Source organism: Girardinichthys multiradiatus, chromosome 7, assembly GCF_021462225.1.
Source record: "Girardinichthys multiradiatus isolate DD_20200921_A chromosome 7, DD_fGirMul_XY1, whole genome shotgun sequence".
In the NCBI taxonomy this organism is placed as follows: Eukaryota; Metazoa; Chordata; class Actinopteri; order Cyprinodontiformes; family Goodeidae; genus Girardinichthys; species Girardinichthys multiradiatus.
Genome location: NC_061800.1, coordinates 36792388 through 36817869, shown reverse-complemented (window position 1 = coordinate 36817869; position 25482 = coordinate 36792388). Strand labels below are relative to the sequence as shown.

Here is a 25482-nt window from a genome sequence, read left to right as displayed (position 1 = left end):
TGACAGCTTCATAGCAGAAAGCCATTCTTCCCTCTTCCCGGTACTGCGTACCGACGCAGAATCTTTTAGTCGGAATGCAGTACCGGACCGTACCAGCTCACTTTCACCCTTGCTTGCATCACAAATAAAGGAAATGGCACAAAAATGTGAGAAAACAGCTAAATGGAAAAAAGGATTATTACCAAAAACTCTCCCGCATAAATGTAAATAATACAGACCTACTTAAACAGGAATGTAGCACAAGTAAGGATTGTGTAAATAACATACTGCACCAATGCCACTGAGAAAATTGATTAAAGTATAGGGGTATTTAAACTCCACAATATTTCACAATATGCATGGGCCCTCACAATATGCAAATGCTAGGTTTAAAAACAATCACTGTGCCACATGGAACAAGAGCTGGTGTCTCTAAAACAGACTCTAGTTTCAACATCACGGCACACCTGCAATCAGATCAAGGAGCATGGAGTAAAAGAGTAGGAACAAGTAAGGCATAATGCTTTTGCTGTGCATAAATCTATATAAAAATTTCAATAAAATAAAAATGAAGCTGTAAAACCTATTTGCTTTGTTCTAATTGTGAGATGCAAGTGGATAATTAAGAAATTTGAGGCTTTGTTGTTAATTAATTGCAAGTGATCAAATTGTTTTCACAATAAATAGCAAAGTTCAATAAACTGATTATTGGCTGCCTTAATAAACAGACATAAGATTAGTGTTACATGATGAAGAGCAACCTCGTCTTTGATTTAATGGAAACTTGTGGCTTTGCTTTCATGTAGTGGTTCATCCAACCATACAGATCCAGATGCAGTTAAATTCAAAATGTGTTAGTGCTATTAAACCAGCAGCTTTACACTTTATACTATTCTAAATCTTGCAACTAAATTTAAATAGTTCTATACTTTAAATAAATCTATACTTAACAGCACAGCGTTTCCTTCATTTAGTTCTACATTCAGTAGCGTTGAACTTCTCTCTGTGTCACACTTTATAGTCACTGCATTTTCATAGAAATGTAATCATTACATCTACACACAATGCATTTTTTATGCTGTATGCACTATCTAGCTTGCTAGTTATTATGTGCTATATTCACTTGCACTCAGACACCTGATATTAACTGCTGAAGTTATATCCATTTCCATTCCACACTGTGATTAAATGCATCATTTTTTTACACATTAATTGTCCTGTAAGTGATTAATTGAAATTAATAACCAGCCCTTCTTTTTACATAAAATCCTTCTAATTAATAGAAGTAATTTTGTTAATCTCACTCAATTGTTCAGAATAACATAAAAAGTGGAAAATTCTAATATTCTAATATTCTTTGAATATCACTTTTCAGGAAATAAATGTAAGAAAAATGTACGTTGCATGATCTGCATGTAAAAAATAAAGTTGGTTGTACACATCCTTTTATCTTTCAGCCATTTCAAGGAAAACATATTTAGACCTTTCTAATACTTGATTATGACCTGGTCACAATGCTAAAAATAATCTCCTAGAACATGAAGGGCATTTGCAGGGCTTTGTGAGGTATTTTGGTTTCTTATGAGTTGAACAAACTGTTTTTAGTACACACCAAATGTATGTAGTGAGCTCATCAGCGTGGTGGGAGCATATCAAGGTCCTGAGTGGAGCATGAAGGAGTGTGGTGGCAGCAATATGAGCGTATTTATCAACTAATTTACTCCTCTGCAATAAATATCACATCATGCTTTGCTAGAGCTCCCATCTGGCAAAAAGGACATAAATCTTTAAATTGCACCAAAGAAAACCAAAGTTTTCAGGCAGTGTGTACTTCCCAGGGTGTCAAGGAAAAACCCTTAAATCACACTGGACAATGATGGCAGCAGGGAGGAGGTAAGAGAAAAAGATGTGGCTGAAAGTTCCTGTAAAAATGATTTTACAGTAGTTATAGTACAACTCATAAACTTTACTCATAAAACAGCTCAACATTTTGAATCAGGGTCTACGTCTTACATATATTGCCTGACGGTGGTAAGTGCACAAAAAAACAGATGTTTTTGAATGTTTTTTTGCACCATCCCCTCTAATTAAACCAACAACTGTATGCATAGACAGTGTTGCACTAGGTTAATATTATTTCTGTTATGATTTGGGGTTGTTTGGTTTTTGGTTTCAGGTTTTTTCTATTATGGTTTGCGAGATATAGGACCCCAGAATGCAGACGAGCAGGCAGCGTGATGGTAAGTGCAAAGGTTTAATAACAAAAAAACTCACTCACAGCAGGAGGCAGGAACAAACCAACAAACAGGCAGGCGAGACAGGCATGGCATGAGCAAAAAACAAGACTTGATATGAGAACAAGACATGATCAGAGAAATGTTTCCGCGCCAAATGACAGAACAGGTGTGTATCTATGGAGTGTAAACCAGGTGGAGCTAGGAGACAGATTAGTTTGGAGAAGGTGAACTGGATAAAGATAATTAACAGAGAACACAACGTGACAGGCAAACAGGCTCTAGGTGATGGGTCAGACAAAAAGTGGTTCAAGAATCCCTCATGAAGAATAAAATATCGAGGCACGTGACGTCGCCTGGTACGGCAAAGCCGGGGTCCCACCCTGGAGCCAGGCCTGAGTTCGGGACTCGTCGGAGAGCGCCTGGTGGCCGGGTTGCTCCTCGCGGGACCCGACCAGGCCCAGCCCGAATGAGAGACGCGAGGCCATCCCCCAGTGGGCCCACCACCTGCAGGGGGAACCGTGAGGGACCGGTGCAAAGAGGATTGGGTGGCGGACGAAGGTGGAGACCTCAGCGGCCCGATCCCCGGATGCTTAGGCTGGCTCTAGGGACGTGGAATGTCACCTCGCTGGGGGGGAAGGATCCTGAGCTTGTGCAGGAGGTCGAGAGATATCGACTAGAAATAGTCGGGCTCGCCTCCACGCACAGCGTGGGCTCTGGAACCCATCTCCTTGAGAGGGGTTGGACTCTGTTCTACTCTGGGGTGGCCCATGGGGAGAGGCGGCGGGCTGGTGTGGGTTTGCTTGTTGCCCCCCAGCTTAGCCGTCTCGTGTTGGGGTTTACCCCAGTGGATGAGAGGGTCGTATCCCTGCGCCTTCGGGTTGGGGAGAGGTCTCTGACTATCATTTCAGCCTACGGGCCGAGTGGCAGTGCAGAGTACCCGGCCTTCTTGGCGTCCCTGTTGGGGGTGCTGGATAGTGCCCCTCCTGGGGAATCCATTATTCTGCTGGGGGACTTCAACGCCCACGTGGGAAACAACAGTGACACCAGGAGAGGCGTGATCGGAAGGAATGGCCTCCCCGATCTGAATCCGAGTGGTGTTTTGTTATTGGACTTCTGTGCTAGTCACGGATTGTCCTTAACGAACACCATGTTCAAACATAAGGGTGTCCATCAGTGGACTTGGCACCAGGACACCCTAGGCAGGAGGTCGATGATCGACTTTGTTGTCGTATCATCAGACCTTCGGCCGCATGTTTTGGACACTCGGGTGAAGAGAGGGGCTGAGCTGTCCACTGATCATCACCTGGTGGTGAGTTGGATCCGCTGCAGGAGGAGAAAGTCGGACAGACTTGGCAGGCCCAAGCGCATAGTGAGGGTCTGCTGGGAACGCCTGGCAGAGCCCTCGGCCAGGGATGTATTCAACTCCCACCTCCGGGAGAGCTTCGACCAGATCCCGGGGAATGTTGGAGACATAGAGTCCGAGTGGACCATGTTCTCCGCATCTATTGTCGATGCTGCTGCCCGTAGCTGTGGCCGTAAGGTCTGCGGTGCCTGTCGCGGCGGCAATCCCAGAACCCGGTGGTGGACACCGGCAGTAAGGGATGCTGTTAAGCTGAAGGAGTCCTATCGGCTGTGGTTGGCTTGTGGGACTCCTGAGGTGGCCGACGGGTACCGTGAGGCCAAGCGTGCTGCGGCCCGGGCTGTGGCAGAGGCAAAAACTCGGACCTGGGAGGAGTTCGGTGAGGCCATGGAGAAGGACTACCGGTTGGCCTCGAAGCGATTCTGGCAAACCGTCCGTCGCCTCAGGAGGGGGAAGCAGTGCTTCGCCAACACTGTTTATAGTGGGGGCGGGAGACGGCTGACCTCGACTGAGGACATTATCGGGCGGTGGAAAGAGTACTTCGAGGATCTCCTCAATCCTGCCATCACGCATTCCGTGGTGGAAACAGAGGCTGGGGACTCGGGGTTGAACTCTTTCATCACCCAGGCTGAAGTCACCGAGGTGGTTAAAAAGCTCCGCGGTGGCAAGGCTTCGGGGGTGGATGAGATCTGCCCTGAGTACCTCAAGTCTCAAGGGCTGTCATGGTTGACACGTCTCTTCAACATTGCGTGGCGGTCGGGGACAGTGCCTCTGGACTGGCAGACTGGGGTGGTGGTCCCCCTTCATAAGAAGGGGGACCGGAGGGTGTGTTCCAACTACAGGGGGATCACACTCCTCAGCCTCCCTGGTATGGCCTACGCCAGGGTATTGGAGAGGAGAGTCCGACCGATAGTCGAACCTCGGCTTCAAGAAGAGCAGTGTGGTTTTCGTCCCGGCCGTGGAAAACTGGACCAGCTCTATACCCTCTACAGGGTGCTCGAGGGTTCATGGGAGTTTGCCCAACCGGTTCACATGTGTTTTGTGGACCTGGAGAAGGCATTCGACTGTGTCCCTCGTCATGCCCTGTGGGGGGTGCTCCAGGAGTATGGAATCGGGGACCCTTTACTAGGGGCCATCCGGTCCCTGTACGAGCGGAGCAGGAGTTTGGTCCGCATTGCCGGCACTAAGTGGGACCTGTTCCCGGTGCATGTTGGATTCCGGCAGGGCTGCCCTTTGTCACCGGTCCTGTTCATAACTTTTATGGACAGGATTTCTAGACGCAGCCAAGGGTCGGGTTTGGGGACCAGTGGATTTCGTCTCTTCTTTTTGCAGATGACGTGGTCCTGCTGGCCCCCTCTAGCCAAGACCGACAGCATGTGCTGTGGCGGTTCGCAGCCGAGTGTGAAGCGGCTGGGATGAGGATCAGCTCCTCCAAGTCCGAGGCCATGGTACTCGACCGGAAAAGGGTGGCTTGTCCTCTTCAGGTTGGAGGGGAGTTCCTGCCTCAAGTGGAGGAGTATAAGTATCTCGGGGTCTTGTTCACGAGTGAGGGAAGAATGGAGCGGGAGATCGACAGACGGATCGGTGCGGCTGCCACAGTAATGGGGGCGCTGTGCCGGTCCGTTGTGGTGAAGAGAGAGCTGAGCCGAAAAGCAAAGCTCTCAATTTACTGGTCGGTCTACGTTCCTACCCTTACCTATGGCCATGAACTGAGCAGTGAAAAACATATAAGGAAAAAACCTGAAACCAAAAACCAAACAACCCCAAAATCATAACAATTTTGGCGTAGATGCTTGGTAATGCCCTGTTTTCTGGATAGAAAAGTGCTTGAAACCATCCTCTTCTGTGCTGACAAGCTGATTATAATGCTGGTCATGTTTGTTCCTCCACAGGAAGGCTGAAACTGATGACTAAGGTGCAGAAACCTCCAGAATTGCAGTAACATGGAATGATTGTTTAGAAGGCAACTAATGTTTGTAAGGCTGGGGGCAGGATGTGATGAGATTGTATGTTTAAGTGTCTAAGATCTTGGAAAGAACATGCTGCTCACATGTACTAGACTGGAAAAGCTCAAGACATAATCCTGAGAACATACAAAAAGGACGAGAATGACCTATTTTATGAGTACAGAGAGTATTGCATGTGGGTAAAAAATTTAGATTTTTCATTAGAAACACAAATCAGTTAGAAAAATTATTATTTTACAACGGAGACTAAAAATTGATACAGCTAAAATTAATTTACATTATTTTAATTAAACTAGATTACATACGGCAGAGATCTGATTCTGAATGAAGGTGATGAAATGAGAGTGCAGAATGCATAAAACGTTTAAAAGCCTATTAACTATTTTTCTAATTTAAAGTCTCTCTTTTTTTCAAATAAAATACATGTTTTTTTTTATTTTATTCTTTTTCTCATATAGCAAACCTGTGTGAGTTGTTCATATCAGTAACTCTTTAATTAATCCGATGTCAGAAGCTTATGGATCTGCATTTCAGACAGTTTGCTAAGAGGTGTCAGTGGTTCAAGCTAAGACTAATGCTCAACGCACAAAAGCTAATGAGATGTGGCATTAGGACCCAGAAAGTGTTATCCTGATGTCCCATCATCACTTCTTTCTGGGCTTCATTCCCCTTACCTTACCTAACCTGCTGACAACACTTAAGAGCGCATTTGTAACATGAAGTATACCACATTCATCTGACAGCTATTCGTTATCTTCACGGGTACTCTATCTCTGCTTTTTAGCAAGGAAGATGCTCCTTCCTGATGCAATAAAAAATAAAAAAATCTATGATGCGAATGCATAAAAAATTAAAGCTACCACTCTTTAGCTGAGGAATGATAATGAGCTACTTCAACAACAGATGCATTTTTCAAAAGCAAAAATTGTCTTTAAACATCAAAATCTGATCATTAGAGTAGACTAAAGACTGAGCTGAGATGGGCAGGTACAAATTGAAGTGGGAGTAAGAAAAGCAAACACAATGACTCATCTGTAAAGTGAAACAAGGTAACATATGGTAGTCACTTACAGCAGCTCTTTTTCACAAGTTACCTTAAGGTCGCTCCCATTTAGGCGCATTCTGTTGATCTTTCGACCACTCGGCCTGGTTGAATCTACCCAGTAGATGAATTCTTTCTTGTAGTCAAAATCTATGTGGATGATGTTGTAGAGGCCCTAAGAAATACAAAAACACAAGCTTGGTAAAGTATGTGAATATTTATCTGAATAAATATGGGTTGAGTTAAGTTCCCTGTGAGGAGGTGAACGTTTCAGGCTGTCACTCTAACTGCCACTGTAAATATGCAACATTTGGTCAATTAACAGAAACACACTTATTTTAATCTGCAAAATCAAAAGGTATTTTAAACTTGCATTGCTAAAATATAAAACAAATGACTCATGTTCTATTTAAGCTCACTGCAGTGGAGATTGGGCACGGTACAGGCAGGCCAGGAACAAACTAACAAAAGAGATCAAAGCAGCTAAGAGAAGCTACAGTGAGAAGCTTAAGAACAGAATTCTACTGGTGACACTTCAGCTGTATGGACTGGTCTGAGAAACCTGACTGCCTACAAGAGCCCCTCCACCCATCCTGAACAGAGTCGTCTCCTGGCCAACCGTCTGAATGGCTTCTACTGCAGACATGACAAGAAGCCATTCACACCTCAAATCATCCCCTCTACATCCCATTCAGGAACAAATTCCTCCCATAAAGCAACCAACCTCCCACCATCAGATCCTCTGCCTGCACTAAAGATCTCCGAGGAAGAGGTAAACAGGCTCTTTCATGAAAACAAAGAAAGCTGGAGGACCTGATAACCTCTCCTCATCATGCCTGAAAGCCTGCGCACATCAACTCGCTCCGATCTTCACAAGGATCTTCAACAAGTCACTGGAGAAATGTGAGGTCCCCTCCTGCCTCAAACGATCCACCATCATCCCGGTTCCCAAGAAACCCACCATCGTAGGATTAAATGACTACAGGCCTGTAGACCTGACATCTGTGATCATGAAGTCCTTTGAGCGGCAGGTGTTGAAGCACCTGAAAGACATCACAGGCCCCCTGCTGGACCCCCTGCAATTTGCTTACCGAGCAAATAGGTCGGCAGATGATGCTGTTAACTTAGGTCTACACTTCATCCTGCAACACCTCGACCGTCCAGGGACGTACGCCAGGATCCTGTTTGTAGACTTCAGCTCGACCTTCAACACTATCATACCAGACATCCTCCACCAGAAGGTCACACAGCTCAACGTCCCAGCCTTCACCTGTCAGTGGATCAACAGCTTCCTGACAGACCGACAGCAGCAGGTGAGACTGGGGAGCATCTTCTCCCGATCAAGATCAATAAGTACTGGTGCCCCCCAGGGGTGTGTTCTATCCCCACTCCTCTTCTCTCTGTACACAAATGACTGCACCTCATCGGACTCGTCCGTGAAACTCCTTAAGTTTGCAGACGACACCACTGTCATTGGACTGATCCAGGACGGTGATGAGTCTCCATACAGACAGCAGGTGGATCGGCTGGTACACTGGTGTGGTCAGAACTACCTTGAACTGAACCCACTCAAGACTGTGGAAATGTTGGTGGACTTTCGGAGAACACCACCCCCATACACCCCCCTCACCATCCTCAACAACACTGCATCGGCTGTGGACCACTTCAGGTTCTTAGGAACCACCATCTCTGAGGACCTGAGATGGTCTTCACACATAGACACTGTTCGAAAGAAGGCCCAGCAGAGACTGTACTTCCTGAGGCAACTCAAGAAGTTCAAGCTTCCACAGGAGCTGTTGGTCATCTTCTACACTGCCATCATTCAGTCTGTCCTGTCTTCATCCATCTCAGTGTGGTTTGGCTCATCCACAAAACAGGACAGGTCCAGACTGCAACGAATAATCAGGACTGCAGAGAGAATAATCAGAGCTGACCTTCCCTCCATCCAGGACTTATACGGGTCTAGGGTCAAGAAAAGAGCTGCTAAAATCACTGCCGACCCCACACACCCTGCACATAAACTGTTCAGAGCTTTACCTTCAGGCCTCCGCTACAGAGCACTGTTTACTAAAACCAGCCGCCACAGAGACAGTTTCTTCCCCCAGGCTGTTTCTCTGATGAACATTCAATAGAGTACAGACCTACAGCATACAGATGTTGCAAATGCACCTTTTTTATTAGATATGTGTATATTGTACATTGTAAATTGTAAATTTGTATATTCTGTAATGCAAAAACAGAACAAAAGATCAAAGTGTACCGGAGGCAAATTCCTTGTTTGTATGTACGAACTTGGCAATAAAGCTGATTCTGATTCTGATTCTGATTTATGTGTGATGTGATTTCTGCAGCACAGGTAATATTGATTTCGGTGGATATCCCATAGCTTTCAAGGCTTTCAGCAATACAAATGATTTTAAACTTGAGTGAAGAGCAAACTGATGTCCGATCAAAGCAGCAGTGAGGTATCTTTCTTCAATGTTTAACTCATAGGAGCCTGTTGTCAGACAGTGCCGTGCAACAAACAAGTGCCTCCACCCTGCTGTCTCACACTGTAGGAGCCTATAACAGATGTCAGACAATCTGACAGGTGCAATGAAATGTCTTCATCAGATCATCAACACCCTCACAGACAGGTCGCAAAGGGTCCTGAGGGAACATTTCTGAACTCCAAGTATATGTTACAGAGATGAAACCTATATTTCTCTTTCATCAGCACTTCTAGAATTTGTATTAATTTACCCTGAGGACATCATAAAATCTTTAGCCTGGGAGCCTTCAACTGAAGAAAAAATGAAAATGACAAGGAACAGTAAACTAAAATAATTATTTTCTGTTTCTTTTTGTGTCAATCAAATGGTGCAGGAGTTGCAGGTCAGATAACCTGTTTATTTTGTTACCAACTCAAGATTTCAAGTTGGAAGAGTTTCCATTCAGTCTTGCAAAATTATTCATACCCCTTGAACGTCTTCACAATTCATCACCAAAAACCAAGCATTTCAAATGAAAGCGAAAAGGCAATTATACAAGGTTTTCAAAATGAGCTTAATTTATTCTCCTATCGGGGCGACAGTGGCGAATGTGGTAGGGTTTGTCTTGTTACCGGTGGGTTGCTGGTCCGACACCCCCCACTCTGTCTGCCTCAGTTGTTGTGTCCTTGGGCAAGACACTTCACCCGCATTGTCTGCTCATGGTGGTCAGATTGTATAGCACCCTCACTTTTGTCAGTCTGCCCCAGTGCAGCTGTGGCTACAATATAGTCTACGATTGTCAGTGTGTAAATGGGTGGATGACCGTTGTTGAGGTAAGATAATGCTATCACTGATATTCTTGCGGCCTCAACCTCTCCCAGTCCAGATGTCGTGAGAAAGAGCAGATGAAGAGCTGGAAATTAAGATTAACGCAAGTTTAAGTTGGAAGATAATAAGTCCAATGATTTCTAATGCAAAATTAATATACAAAATAACACAATGAAAGAAAATTACATATAGAAGAGAGAATTTACATAAGGGCCCTTACAGAGAGAGATGGATTTTCAGCAAAGCATGGCTGTCTTTACCCAGATGTCTCTGTCATTTCAAGTTCCAGGTACATCTTTATACTGTGGACTTCAAAGCTTACTGACTGTGCCTTCCCTTTTTCCATCAGGTGTTGTAAATCAGCCAAGCTCCCTTGTGGCATCTATACCATGGCCAAAAGTTGAAATTTAATGCTTTATTGTCCCTACAGCCAGCTTTTACGGCTTGCATCTGCCGAGACCCTTCTAACCTCTGATTCAACCTGACCCCTGCTGTTACTGACTCTTTCCCCAAGGCTCACTCATGTTAAATCTCAGTTTAATGTTCTCACATGCAAACTAAACTAATAACATGAAATTACATGATTTTAATTCTCAACACCGTTTGCTGAGTAAAATGCTTTGGGGTCTTTGGGGACTTGATAAAGCGCTATACAAGTGCAGGCCATTTTCCATTCATATCAGCTGTGAGTCTCCTTTCCCAGCCTGTTAGTTTAGGTGGACGGCCATGTTTTGTGGGGGTTTGAAGTTGTTTAAATTTTCTAACCATGGTTTGGACTGCGCTCTTGCTTTGAACCTACAGCACTGCTACACTGAACTTTATTGAGCAATTCTGGCCCTGACTCATTTTTCATCACTAAAGTTGCATGTACATTTGACATCAGTTCACATTATTTTTCCCACAAGTCTATTTTTCCTTACAATAACATGATATACTTAGAGGAGAAAAACAATTTTACGTTCATAGAGATATTTATGCTAACAGAAAAGTGAGATGAATGACTGGCTAATTTGGACAAAATGTGTAATATTGTATGCTTATTTATAGTGAGGTCGGGGGCTGAGTGAAGAAGCTAATTTGACTGGGAGAGAAGGCTGTAGGATACTTGTGAGGTGAATTATAGTAAATCACATCCTGCCATTTGTGATAATAAACACCTAGAATGAAGTATAGCCCAGAGCAGCAGTGAGACCTAAAAATGATTGAAACATCACTTCTATTGGGTTCTCATTTTAGTGAATTCACCTCTCTGCTCAGCACTAACTGAACTGACATTTTTCTTCAACACTTGTTATTGCAGTTGGTTATTCTTGAAGAACTTAATCTTTCAGTGAAAGAGTATGTTGATGCAGTCTTAGGTGAATTTATTTTAGGGTTTTTACAGGTTTTTACCAAGAGAGGCTAATGGGTGCTGAGGACAGGGTTTTAATTTTTTGTCATATTTTATTTTTATTTAATAATTTTTATTTTGCAACTTTTATCCAATTTTGTGTAGGTGAACGACAGGTTACAAAGAAAGAGACCACAAAGCTGCAACAACTTGGTTACTTGCCAAAAAGCTGGCAAATCAAATAATAGTTAACAAGAATCTTTTAGTAAAAGGATATTCTTTGTCAAATGTAGGTATAGATTGGTGCAGGTATAGATTACCTGTTTTAGGATGGTGTAATTTGAACCATCCACGCTCAGTTTGCGGATCTCATGGTGGTCTGCCATTATGAGAAAGGGCTCCTCATCTGAAATAAAAGAATGCATGGCATCAAGGGACCCTTATTGTCATGTGAGGAAATTCTTCATGTTGAGAAAACAACAATCAAACTGACCTGATACAGCCTTGCAAGTGTTGGGGTTGCGATCCACAGGTTCATAACCATCCACACACAGGCACCTGTAGGACCCATAGGTGTTGATGCAGCGCTGGCTACAAGGGAGGGTAGTGGAGCATTCATCAACATCCACACAAGTCTTCCCATCATCTTTCAGGTGGAAACCAGGCCAGCATTTACACTGATCGTTAAAAAAAACAAACATGAAAAACATAAAAAAATATTGCTTGGATCATGAATAAGATAAAATAGAATGAAAAAAACATAGAAAAATGTAATGAAGCAAAAAATAATTAAGTGTAAATTAAAACCATAAAAGTTTTACGTTTTGACACATTTAAATTATTTCCTTACAGCTGACACTTTTTTAAGCATTGGAGCTAAACCACACGTTCTGATTTTTAAGGTCCCTACCAGCTACATTTAGTTTTAATTAATTCCATAGCCTTGATGTAGAAAGAAAATAATCTTTTATTCTTGTTATTTTCTGCTTGGCTATTAAAGTAATTTCAATATATTTTGTGGTTATTTTATTTTTTTTACCTAAAGAAGTAATTACAGTAAGGTTTGTCTAGCAATATGTTTTTCATATTTATTCTACTTTCTTACTCCTTTCTTACATTTTCACAAAATAGGGATATTTCCAGTTGTCCCTTACTGCATAATTAGTTGCCCAATTCCCTTGCTACTCTCTTAAGTCACTAAAAAGTGACTTGGAAATTTTGACGGAAAGCTGCCCACAGCTCTAAGTTAAAACTATAACAAACCAACACAGTTTGGTGTGTGGCTTTCATCAAGATTATCATAAAACATTGATCAGTTTGCATATAGAAAAGGTTTAAAACAGAACAAAATGACAAAACATCCAATCACACCCTTCCATACAGATAGACTGAACAATGGGCACTTACAGGGTGGTTATCCCAGAAATGGTAGGACTAAACGCTTAACAGACTGTGGGCTGGACCATTTAAGTAAAAGCAAAATTACCCCAAAAAAAATATATATATATATAAAGCATTGAACATTGCAAAATATACATACTCAACTTTTCCTATCAGACAACTTTCTAGTCTGAAACAAACTTGAATCACTCCAAAGCAATATAAGAGCATAGCGTAACTGTTACAAATATTTCAGCGCTGAAACTTGTAGCAGTGGAAAACAAGCTGAGGTCAAAGAGCAGATTTTTCTTTTATTTAGAAACCAAGAAACCTCTCAAACCCCAATCTAGTTGTGTCTATTCTTCAAAGTGACTCAAATCTACAAGAGACTTTTAAACATTGAGAACAGGAACAAGCTTAAGCAATAGGGTAATTTTAGGTTGCCAGTACCCAGAAACCTCTGCAGTAAAAAAAAAAAAAAACAGCAACAAAACTTGATAAACCATTGCCTAGAAATCAACTTTAAATCTGTGAAATTTGCAATTATTTCAAAAGTGTGCACTTTGTAACCATCCTATTATTGACAATATTATTGATGTAAAAACGTTTTATCACCTGTAAAACCATAAATGTGATCTACATGATACAGTGCCTATGCAATAAAATTTAGATCCACTCATTCTGTCCTCCCAACGTATTAATGAACTCTAGTAGTTTCTATTGGGAGGAAGGATTTAACCAGTTCTATTACATGACACTTTAATGAAATAAAAGCACTATTCCCTTTCCCTTATTTTAATGTAATATAAGCCTATAACCTGTAAGCCTATAGGTATGTAAGTGAATATTTTCAACCTAACAGTTGTTAATGTCTATTCCATTTGGAAAGAGAAAAGTACATTGAGTATTTTACCTGAAACGTTTACTTCTTTGTGGTACGAATAAGGATCTAATAAACAATGACTCTCTATATCATAATTAGTTTGATCATCTTTTTATAGTGTTTCCAATTGGTTCAACTTTCAAACTGTTTGTTAAAATCATGACATTTACAATGTACATTTTTATTTTTATGATTTTTGTGTCTATGTTGCTTTTACCTAGTTTTTGAAATAACTTTTATGAATTAATTATTAATACTCAATCCTATATATATAAACCTCTCCCCAGCTTTTGACATCTCAAAATCTCTGGATCTGTCCTAAGATTGTTTTATTTGTGTCTGCCGGGGAGGCCTGGGGCATAAATTAACTGAAGTCAACAGCTGCCATTCAGTTTTAGAATTAATTTTACAATTTTGGTCACAACCTCCAGAGGTTTACATGGATCACCTCCTTCATTTTATGCTGGCAATGGACCTCCACTTGCAGACTGAGGCACTCTAATCAAAACGTTTTAATGGTCCCTCACTCAAGGGACTCAAGGATATCTATTTTCACAAACAGTAACACCAAGACTGTGAAATGCACTGCCTTTATTTTGACCATGTTTGGACTTTCTGGATACGCACCAACTGTAAATCCTTTTCTTATCCGGAGTTATAGCCTTGATGGCCTTTCTGCTGATCTCCCTGTTCAGGCCACAAATGGATGAGTTAAAGGTCCGCATTGATGTGCTCTCTGTCCCGATCTAACCTCGTCATAACGAGCAAGAAGTGCATTTTCGTGCTTTTAGGCAATTTCCGATGCATTAAACAGCAACTTGCAGAGGAACACAACAATAAAATTACAGAATGAATGCTTAAAACTGCCACAATCTCGCAACCAGGATGACCAACAGAACACTCCAGCGATCGTGACCTTGACCTGGATCTAACCCACATATAAAAATGCCACCGATGTGCTGCCAAAAGCAGAACAGTGACATGCCACAGTTAGGAAGTGAGGTGGATCAGACAGTTGTTGGCTTGTAGTTAACCCACTCTACTCACCTTAAAGGCTTTCAAGGTTACAAAGTGAGAGAGTACATGTATAAATGCTCCAACCTATCTTTATCTGTTTAATGATGTGCAAAGTAAGGCTTGATTTATTATCAGTCATTAATCATTCATGTCCACACCACTACTGATATGAGCCCCGCATCACACCTGCTAGTGAATTGGAAATGTTGCTGCTAGATCTTAGATTTGCAGGTCTGAGAATTTTTTTAATTAAAATGTGGCACTGTAGTGATATACCTGAATATTGGAATGCAAGTCACACTCTAAAAGGTTCAAACATATTATAGCTGTGATGTGAATCATTAACTGAGCTGCCAGAATTTATATTAAGCAGGCTAACAGGTTCAGACATATGCTGGTTTGCACATTTGTTTCTTACTGTACCATGTTTACCTTTACTCAACCTGGCTTCAATTCTTTAAGTCTAGATGCTGATGGGTGATGCATTTTCAATCAGTATCATGTTTAAGTATTTACACCCCTTGAATCTGTCCTGATTTTCTCACATTACAACCACAAACCTCAAACTATTTAATTTTTATTTTTTGCAATAGACCAACACAGGAAAGTGCATGTTGTGAACCTAAAGGGAATCTTTCATTTTTAGAAGCAAAAATTGAATATGTGTGCCATGAATTGGTATTTGGTCCCCCCTCTGTCATTAGTTTGGAAATTCACCTTTGCCAGCTGTAAGTATTTTGTGTTGTGTTTCTACTAGCTTTACATATTTGGTGAATTAATTTTTTTGTTCCAATTCTTCTTTGTGAACTAGGTCAAACTCAGTTTAAAATTTTCAAGTCTTGTCACAGATCCTCAATGGGACTTATGCCTGGCCTTTGACTGGACCATTCCAACAAATGCATATGCTTTGATCTAAACCGCCTTCATTGCAACTCTGGCTGAATGTTTAGGGCCTTGGCCCCGCTGAAAGGTGAAACTCCACTCCAGCTTCAAGTCTTTTGTAGCATCTAACAGGGTTTCTTCTATGATAGTCCAGTATTTAGCTACCTTAATCCTTCTATCGAGGCGACTGTGGCTCAGTAGGAAGAGTAGTTGTCTTGCAATCAGAAGGTTGTGGGTTCGATTCCAGCTTCCTCCTGCCATATGTCGATGTGCCCCTGGGCAAGGCACTTAACCTCAAGTTGCCTACCGATCTGTTGTATGAATGTGGGTGAATGTGGTGCTAGTGTAAAGCGCTTTGAGCGGTCTGTATGACTGGAAAAGCGCTATATAAGTTCAGTCCATTTATCAGCTCTGACCAGCTTATCTATTCCACACAGCATGATGCTACCACTACCATGTTTCACAGTGGGGTTAATGTGTTCAGGGTGATGTGTGGTATTACGTTTCTATAAACATAGACTTGCACATTGGCTAAAAATATTCAACTTCTGTTTCTGTTGACCAGAGCATCTTTTCAGTCATATTTGCCATGTCCCTGACATGACTTATGGCAAACTCGAAATGGAACTTCATGTGGCTTTTTTTGAACAAATGATTTCATCTGTCCAATCTTCCATAAGTGCCAGATTTCTGGCACAAGTTTTACTTAAGTTAACAGATTCTGCCACTTTAGCTGTGGATCTCTATAGAGTCTGCTGAGTTAGTATGAGCCTCTTAACTAAGTCCAGTTAGTTTAGCTGGACTGCTGGTAGATGGGCAATTGTGCCACACTTTTTACATTCCCACCCTTCTTTAAACAACTGTTTAACCAGGTTGCTGTTTGTACCTTGTACCCTAATCCTCTCTTACAAACTCCTGAGGCCTTCACAAAACATATGTTTTTATTCATACATTTAAAACAGGTGGAGACTGTATCTTATTTAGGTGGCTTTCCACCTAAAGTAAAGGGAGTGAATACATTTGCAAAACATATATTTTTATTTGCAAAAAAATTTAAAACCATGTATCACTTTCCTTCAGTTACTTTTGAAAGATATTGTCTCAAACTGATAAAAACTCACTGTTGTTGACTTACCTTGTAGCCGACAGTGAGATCCTGGCAGTCCTGCGTACATCCACTCACTCTGCGGTTCAAACATTCATTCACATTGCAGTTCCTCTCATCTGACCCATCTCCACAGTCATCTTTCTTGTCACAAAGATTCCCCCAAGAAATGCAGCGGCCATTGGAGCACATGAAGAAGGAGCCATTACACAGGCTTCCTGAAGAGAACAAAAAAAAAAACTATCATCAGCACAACACTTTGCGATCAGCCATTAAAACTCACAAAACAATTATTGACTCGACATTGGATATTAGTCAATAAATTACACTCAGAAATTCAGATGCCTTTTTGGTTCCTATATAAAAACCCGCCAGGTTCCTTGACGACAATACAGCTGGTGACACTGATGAAGAGATTCTTACAGAGAGCCAAACAGCAGTCTTACCTGCTGCAAGACATTTCAGGTTCAGAGGCAGTTCATCTGAGTGATCGGGACAGTCTGCATAACCGTCACACTCCCACTGAGAGCTGAGAAGACAGCGGCCGTCCCCGCAGCGAAACTCCCCAGATCCACAGGAGCGATAGACTAAAAAAAGAAAGGGAGTCACTATCTTATGAAGTTACACTTGGACTTTTCAGTTTTATAGCTTTTGATTCGGCTAGAACTTCTGCAGAGTTAAGTGTCAATTATGTAAAACAGAGTTACAGAAAATAAGATTACTATGACCACTGTTGATACCAAAATGAGGTGGTATCAGAGTGTTAAACAGATTCATTGCTGATCAACAATTCAAGCCAACTGGAGGTATAATGGTTTTCACAGCTGCAGCAACCAACATTTCAAGAAAAAAACATACATTTCCACGGCCATTCATCATAAATCAAAGCTGCAACAGATAATTCCCTCCACATGAGATTCCTTAAAATAGTTAATACCTCAAGGGTCAGCATGTTTACAAGCATTGAGACAAATGTGTGACATATCAATGTATTGATATCATAATAAACCAGCTGCAAAAACAAGAAACCAGGATTCTTCTTCTTTTAAGAATCTTGAGTGAGTTTGTCTTGAGCCAGTGTTACCAATTTTAAAAATTATTTAATTTATATATTACTTTACTTAAGAAAACAAAAATCACAAGGCAAATTTGTCTTAAGAAAATCTTTTGATTCTTTTTCATTTTATCCGCAGAGGATTGCTACAGACTTATATTAATGTACAGTGCCAATAAAAAGCATTTGCAGATTTTTTCCTGTGCTTGCTCTTAGACCATCAAACTAATTTTAATATCAAAGATAATCTGAATAAAAAACAAAATGCACTTTTCTAATAATGATTTTTGAAGAAAAAAAATGTGATCAAACCAATCTGGCCTTATGTGAAGATATAATTGTGATCCTTGTTTAGTCATGAATTAAATGACATAACCAGATGTTTTAGGTTCAATACCCACACAGGCCAAATCAGAACCAGAGCTGTAGAATCCAAAGGACACTTACACAGAACCTATTTGACGACATGAAGTAGAACAAAAATATTTTTTAAAAACAAGATACTATGTCCTGGTCTAAATAAATTGAAGAACAGAGAAGAAACAGTCTTTGACATTTATCAGGAAAGGATTACAAAGCAATGTTCAATTAATTTATATTAAAAGATTATTTCTGATTTGCTAATGTACATTGGGTTTATTTCAGCATTGCTTATTTATTTGCACATAATACTGTAAGTTGATTGGTCTTTTTAAATATTGATTTTAATTTTTCTACTATTTTCTACATGTGAGATCATGTCAATTGATTTTACATGTGCATCTACATATTTTATGTACACTTTGTTGGTGACTGGAAGTGACTGGTCAGACACTTTATTTTTAAGAGAGTTGGATTCTATAGTTTGGCATCTTATTTTCCCTAAACACCTCTTCCAGTTATAGATATGCAAAGTTTCTTTGATTTTTTTATTATTATTAAATAACATCAGTGCATGAAAACAGATTTTTCTTCATTCATCATTCAAAGCCATTACATGTAATGATGGATTTTTTTTACTATGAAATTTTACTATAAATTACACTAAGGACTGTATTCAAAGTTAAAGAAACACAAAAGAAACAAAACCAAACTTGTACAGGGTAAAAGTAAAAGTTTTCTGAATAGAAAATAAATGTTCTAAATATCTAAACTGATTAAAGGGTTTAGGTTTTAAAAATAATTTCTGTTCTCCCAGGAATTTAATTAGGGGTTTCAATCTAATTTGAGGGGGGAAAAAAGCAGAGCGAAACAAAAACCAAGTAACACGATGTTTTAAGACTGCCTGGACATTAAACAAACTGAACCAGAACATCAGTGATAGAACAGAAGAATATTGTGTGTACTGCAGGTTCGAAGTTATTAGGAGCCCGATGAGCCACTTTAAAGACACAGACTATCGTTGTAAAAGAAAGCTATCTCACAAATGGCTTTCAAATTAAAGGTCTAAGACAGGAAATCCTTTTAATAAATAAACAGTCTTAGACTCAAAGTTTAGTACATCGATCAAGAATTAAGGTTAACAAATTGTTTATTTAATAGCTTATCTGAATTTTATAATTCAAAACTAAGTAATCACAGACAAACTTTCTTTCTTTTGAGCACTTCAGTCATAAGGTCATTAATTCAAGACACCATGGCATGGAATAAGGGTTTGTTAAGGCTAACCTAAAAGGTCTATCAAGGACATTTTGTAGGTACTTGGAGGAAAGTGGATATCGTGGGCAAAAAGTCATTTTTGGGTGTTTGTGAATAAAACCTGCAAACTGGAAATCTGCCTACCATTGGTATTTAATAGACAAAACCTCAAAATAACCATATTCATATATCACTGTTAAATATGAAGAGTATGAGAGACCAAGATAAATCTACTTGCCACATTCCACGGACTCGTCAGATCCATCTCCACAGTCGTTATCGTGGTCGCAGACGAATCGCTGGGGGATGCACGCTTTGTTGTGGCACCGAAACGAACTGTCATCACATGTGTTGTTGGGTGCTGATGGTTGAAAGAAGAGAATTGAAACTCTAATGAACGGATAAACTTTTCGTACCCTGCTGTGGCACAGAAACTACAAACTAGTGTTTTGTCTTTTAAGCTTGTTCTAATTGTTGTCCCCTCGCTGAGTGTGTTTGAGTCAAAGAACAAATAATTCTAGTTACATCACTAAGTGATGGCTGCATTTGTGTAAAAGTTTCTAATTATCCCGTTACCCACTAATTCTCTCTCTATGCATCCTTTTTGCACCATGCCTTGAGTGGTTGGGATTTTTGTTTAATGTTTAAAAGTAATGAAATGTCATAAAAAGTTAATTTGAACTTAAAAAGGGCAACCTCACCACAGCCAGCTGGAGAGAGTTCGTCACTTCCATCAGGACAGTCCCTCTCACCATCACAGAGCCAGCGTTTGGGAACACAGGCATAAGATCCAGGGCAGCTGAACAATCCTGGAGCACAAGTTACTGTGCCTGAGAGTAAAACAAAATCACATTGACTACTTTTAAGCACCAGATGACACAGTTCTTAAAAAAGAGAGATTTATTTATCAACACTTCTGGTAAAGTTATGTTAAAAGCCTTAAACATGTGTTCATTGCAGCAGCATGTTCTTACTTTAAAAGGTGTTGCAAAACCCAGCTTTTAGTTTTAGTACATTTACATCGTGGGGGAAAAAATAACCATGTTAGGAAGTAATTGTTTCTAAAAAAATCATGGGTAGCAAAATTATCGGGGCATTTGCTGTTAAAACGTTTCACAATCCCCTTATGCTAATGGTACACTTATTCCTGTATAACATTTCACAAGCTTACAGCATGCAGTGAGAAGGATCTTTGAGCATTCTCTTTCTAGAATCTCTCCATGCCTCTAGTTCCCAAACCAGCATGGGTTCTTGAGAAATCAAACTAAATAACAAAAATGGTAATGTGAAAATCCTATTTATGGTGTAAATAGCAACAAATGCACAAAAAACTGTATTTACAGATAGAAAATCTAACATAATATCTGTTGATGCTGTTTGTGTTGTAATAATAGCCCTGTTTATATGACTCAGTAATAAAGCTAGTATAATTAACCTATAGTCTGCATCACATGTCTTTTCACCAATTATTTTAGTGGGTGGAAGCAAAAAGGTTATGGGGCTACTCCTCTAGATAGTCCATAATCTTGGGTCGTCCCTCATGGCCACTTCTCTTTCATCCCTCTAGACTTCTTGTAGGATTTTGGTTTGGAGACTGAGATGGCCATGAAAGAAGGTTGGTTTAGTGTCTAGTGAACAATTTCTGTATTATTAATTTAACCATCTGGTTTCGGGGTCTTTTTCTGCTTAAAAAATAAATCACAATTAATTTTTAAGTTTCTGCCAAAAGTCAACATATTTTCATATACAAATGTAAATGTGAATTCAGACAACGTTCCCGGGGTTTTCGGAAGAGAAACAAACACACAACATGACAGATTCTTCTCCGTACTTAACAGTGGGTAGACGGTGCTCTTCCCTATGTTTATGTTTTGTTGCATGCCAAACCGAGCTGACGTTTGTTGCTGAGAAACTCAATCTCAATGTGATCCGACTGGAGCACACAGTTTCAGTTAATGTCCCAGTGCAGCTTAGAGAACTCCATGTATTTTCGTTTGTGATGGAAGGAGAAAAAAAAGGCTATTTTCTGGCACCTCTTGCAAACAGCAAGTTGTTGTATAGATAGAGCCTAATGTTTGGTGACTCTAAGTTCCAATAATTGCTAGAGTTCTCTAGTAGTGAGCTTTGAAAATTTCTATGTAGTATCTTGCCACACAGAGCAATAGACCAAGAAATGGGCCTCCGTCTCATTTAATATTTATACCCATAGGAAACAAAAAGTCATAGATTGCTAGAAAGTTAGATATTTCTAGAAACTTCCATAAACTTCACAAAATAATATATCAATTAAAAATGCTTCAGTTAAATAGTTAAAGGGCTTGTGAAGGATGCTAATAATTGTGCCAACAGTATTTTTTTGGATACTTTTTTTGGTTGCCCTAATGATTAAATGTACAGAAATTTGAGCAGTGGCAGATGCTGGTCTTTCAAGGAGGGGAAGCTCAATTTCAAGATCGCTGATTCGCTCATCTCGCTGTCAATCAAAAAGGGATTCAACCTCAGACAGATCATCCAATCATCATGCAGAAGCTGAGCATCCTGAGCGTACCTTCATTATAAGATAACTATTTGTTTAAATGTGCAGAATAGACCATGATACATTATGTTTTAAATGTTTTGGTTATGGCTCTTTACCTATATCCCCTCATGAACCAACTTTAATTTTCTCAGTGCAGAGGCTCTTTGTTTAGTGCTAACACATACTGACTATGCTTTATGAATAATAATTTAGCAAATTCTGCACATCAGCCATACTAACCCTTTTTCTTAGCACTGCCCTCAAAGGCAAAAACTGTCAGGGAGAAAAAATAGCTGCACTGAGAAAAAAAGGTAAATATCGCAATTCAATTAGGCATGCGTGCCTAAAATGTCCATCAGGATTCTGACAAGAATTGTGTTTTTTGAGACCTCTGGACTATTTCATTAATATTTCCATGACACTCCATTACATCGAAATTACACCACCGATGTACACAGCCTTTTTTGTCTCTTTATCATGCCTGGTTTCATTTTGTTTTATTGTAGAATTCATTACACATACATCTCATTTGCCCACTGAAATAGCTATGCCTCTTGGGTCCTGGTGATGAAAAATCTATTTGCCTCAGTGCTCACTCGAATTATCAGAAATGCCTGCGGTCTCATTTGTTGCCTCATTAAGACCGTATCATTTCCAGTTCTGCCTCAGGAATGCATGGAGCTGCAACAAGCAACGTCGTGGATGTGACCTTTTATGTTAATAGCAGGGCACTCATGACATCCGAAAAGGCACTAACCGCAGATCTGCACGCTCTCGTCGAGCCCGTCCTCGCAGTCATTCTCCCCATCACACAGCCACTGTTTGGCAATGCACTTGTTCTTTGAGCAGGCGAACTGGTTCCACAGGCAGGATGAGTCTGCGGAGGGTGGTGGAAGGAAATTCAGTGCCATAAATCAAGCAAAGTGAGGAGGAAACAAAAATGGCCACACAATAACCAGCTGAAAGGGAGAGAATTTCTGATGAAAACACAAGTAGGCTGGCTCTCATTTGCTGCTTTGTTTTCATGTTTGTCGCTAAAGATTTTCCGCTCAATAACAGCCATCATATAAAGCATAGCAAATTACAGTTTTATTTCACTGTTGTCCAAGGATGAAAAACACATTTTGACAAATGTTGGCATTTATTGTGCTGAGAAATGGAACAGTTGAAAAAAAAGGAAATGGAGTGCCTTGCACTTTTGCTAATTTTATAACATTACCAACACAATCTTCAATATATTTTATTTCACTGAACCCAATTTTATTGTTATTTTATGCCATCCAATTACACAAAGCAGTAAATAAAAAAAACCCATTAGATATAAAAACTACAGAGAGCAAAGTGTACCGGAGTCAAATTCCGTTTGTATTTACGAACTTGGCAATAAAGCCGATTCTGATTCTGATGACCGTGAAGTGGAAAAAACATGATTTCTAAAAATTGTTTGTTAAAAATCTGAAAGCGTTGCATGCATCTGTATTCAGAAGAAGTTCAAAGCAAGGTTAGGTTATGAAACAATATCTCTTTTTTATGGAAGAGTGGCCATAAAGTCTCATTTTCAGTTTGCAATAAGCCATGTAGGGAAAAAGAGTAAAAAAGTGAAGGGAGGTGTTCTAGTCAGATGAGACCAGGTTCAACTTTTGGCCTTCAACTAAAACTAACACATCACCCTAAACAACCCCATCCCCAGTGTGAAACATGATAGTGGCAATCATGCTGTGGGGGTGCTCTTCTTCTCTTGAAAGCTGACGTGCACACACAGTGCTGGATACATTTTGCTAAGAGAAATGGGAATACATTTTAGTCTCCAGGTGTACAAAGCTGATGGAGACTTGCAGCTGTAATTACCAAAAAAATTTACAATATAAAGTCATTAATAAGGGAGGCTGAAAGCAAATATTTTTATTTACATTTTGTCAAACCAAATGTATAATTTTTCTTCTACTTCACAATTTCTTTCAACTTCTGTAGGTTTATCACAGAAAATTCCAATACAATACCATTAGGTTTTGACAGAATGTGAAAACGTTTAAGAGGTTCAATACTTTTGCAAAGCACTGCAAATAAATAACTCAACCACATCTTGTTGGTTTAGTTGAATGCTCTCATTGAATTTTGACAGGAAGGAGCTGAATGTCGTCTAAGAGAACACTCTGCTGATTGCTGTATAATGGCCATTGTGTGAAACCTGGGTATACTGTATTCATGAACTGTGCTGAATTTGTGTCACTGGGCCTCCTACTTTCCCGAGGGAGTTGCTCTGTGGTCTCATTCTCTCAGATGTCAGGCTGGGCTAAGTCTGCCAAAGCTTTGATAAGATGTTGAGAGAAGGAAAAGGGGATGTGTGCTGCAGGTCAGACCACAGAACGGGGAATTATGGATCCAACTAATGGTGGGGGGTATAGCAGTGGAGGGCATAACTCCCACTGTGTTAGTTTCCCTCCTGTCAGACTTTATACAGCACTCTATCTTTATGTGCCCCGACACCAGGATGTCAGATACGGGAGAGATAAACATAAAATGGCTAAATCTGGAAACTGCGATTATCCAGACTTCCTGTGCATGAATCCAAATTTGCACTTCAAATGTGAACAGCTGCTTGAAGTGTACAACAAAATAGCAGATCTACAGCACACTAAATGCATCAAAGGAACTCTTTCATGTCTCATTTTCAATAGTGGTTTGCAGAGTAGAAAAGTGCATTATTCATTGTGAAGGGAGAAATTACTGTTTCGTCCAATCAGATGTGGAATTTGAAATCTCTGAAATGCAAAGACATTTTCCTCAAACCACAATGCTTTTGCATTCATGTTATCAGTCACTCTGTCTTTTTATATGATAATTAACCCAGGGGAATGGTAATGTCAGTTTGTTGTGAAATGAATAGAACATCTTGGAGATTTAGGGCATAATCCACAACAGTCTTTATGAAAGCGGAAACAGGCCACAGTGACATTTCTTGATAAAACTGGAAATTTCTGCTTATGTATTATGTCGTTTTATATCATCAAGCATAGGCAATATTCAAAATAAATCAGAGTTTAAAAAACATTAAATATAAAAATTTTATTAAAATGTTATATGTACAAATAGAGGGAATTCAGATCTACCCTCTCAAACTATCTCAAAAATGAATGATTTCTGTGGTGCTTTTTCTTTGCCTTTTTTATGCTATCAGACTGGAACTGTGGGCATGCAACTAGTTTAATAGAAAAATTATTCATACAAAACCCAGACTGAAGTCTCTTGTCAGAGTAGCTTTGCTGTGAGGCTTTGCTTCTATGCATTGGTATCTTAAGGTGCAAATCAAGTCATGTTAATGTCAGGTTTTGGCTTTACTGATTTATTTAAATGTTTTTTCTTTTCTTTTCTATGGTGGAATGATGATCAGAAACCAATTCACTGAATGGTGAAAACAAGAATTGGATGTAGTATGAATAAATTTCTTCTGCACGTGGCCAACGTTTTTTTTTTTTTTTTTTTTATCACCATCAACGCACTTTGGGATAATTCATATTTGCATATTTAACCACTATTTTTAACAGAAGTGGTAAAGCAATTTTTTTCTGGCATGTCTGGGCTATTCCAAAAATTTTCAATACACTTAAGGTCAGAGCTACTCCAGAAGCTTAATGCTGCTTTGATACATCCACTGGCATTATATATATATATATATATATATATATATATATATATTTTTTTTTTTGCCTGAATTTACAGATTAAACTTTACAAAGAAAGCAATAATATTCAGACCAACAACATGACTCACTGCTAAGTGTATAATTTCTCATATTTTACATATTTTACTTT

General features: G+C 39.9%; 1 protein-coding gene across 1 annotated transcript in view; it reads right to left on the bottom strand.

Moving 5' to 3' along the window:
- The window catches only part of lrp1bb (low density lipoprotein receptor-related protein 1Bb), a 471544-nt gene that overhangs the window by 73003 nt on the left and 373059 nt on the right, over positions 1 to 25482 (bottom strand). The window contains exons 51-58 of the mRNA XM_047370155.1: positions 22428 to 22547; positions 19854 to 19982; positions 19391 to 19513; positions 16928 to 17068; positions 16512 to 16699; positions 11708 to 11891; positions 11535 to 11620; positions 6638 to 6760 (exon numbers count right to left, since the gene is read on the bottom strand). Coding sequence (XP_047226111.1) covers positions 6638 to 6760; positions 11535 to 11620; positions 11708 to 11891; positions 16512 to 16699; positions 16928 to 17068; positions 19391 to 19513; positions 19854 to 19982; positions 22428 to 22547 — 1094 coding nt within the window. The remainder of the gene's footprint in view (positions 1 to 6637; positions 6761 to 11534; positions 11621 to 11707; positions 11892 to 16511; positions 16700 to 16927; positions 17069 to 19390; positions 19514 to 19853; positions 19983 to 22427; positions 22548 to 25482) is intronic.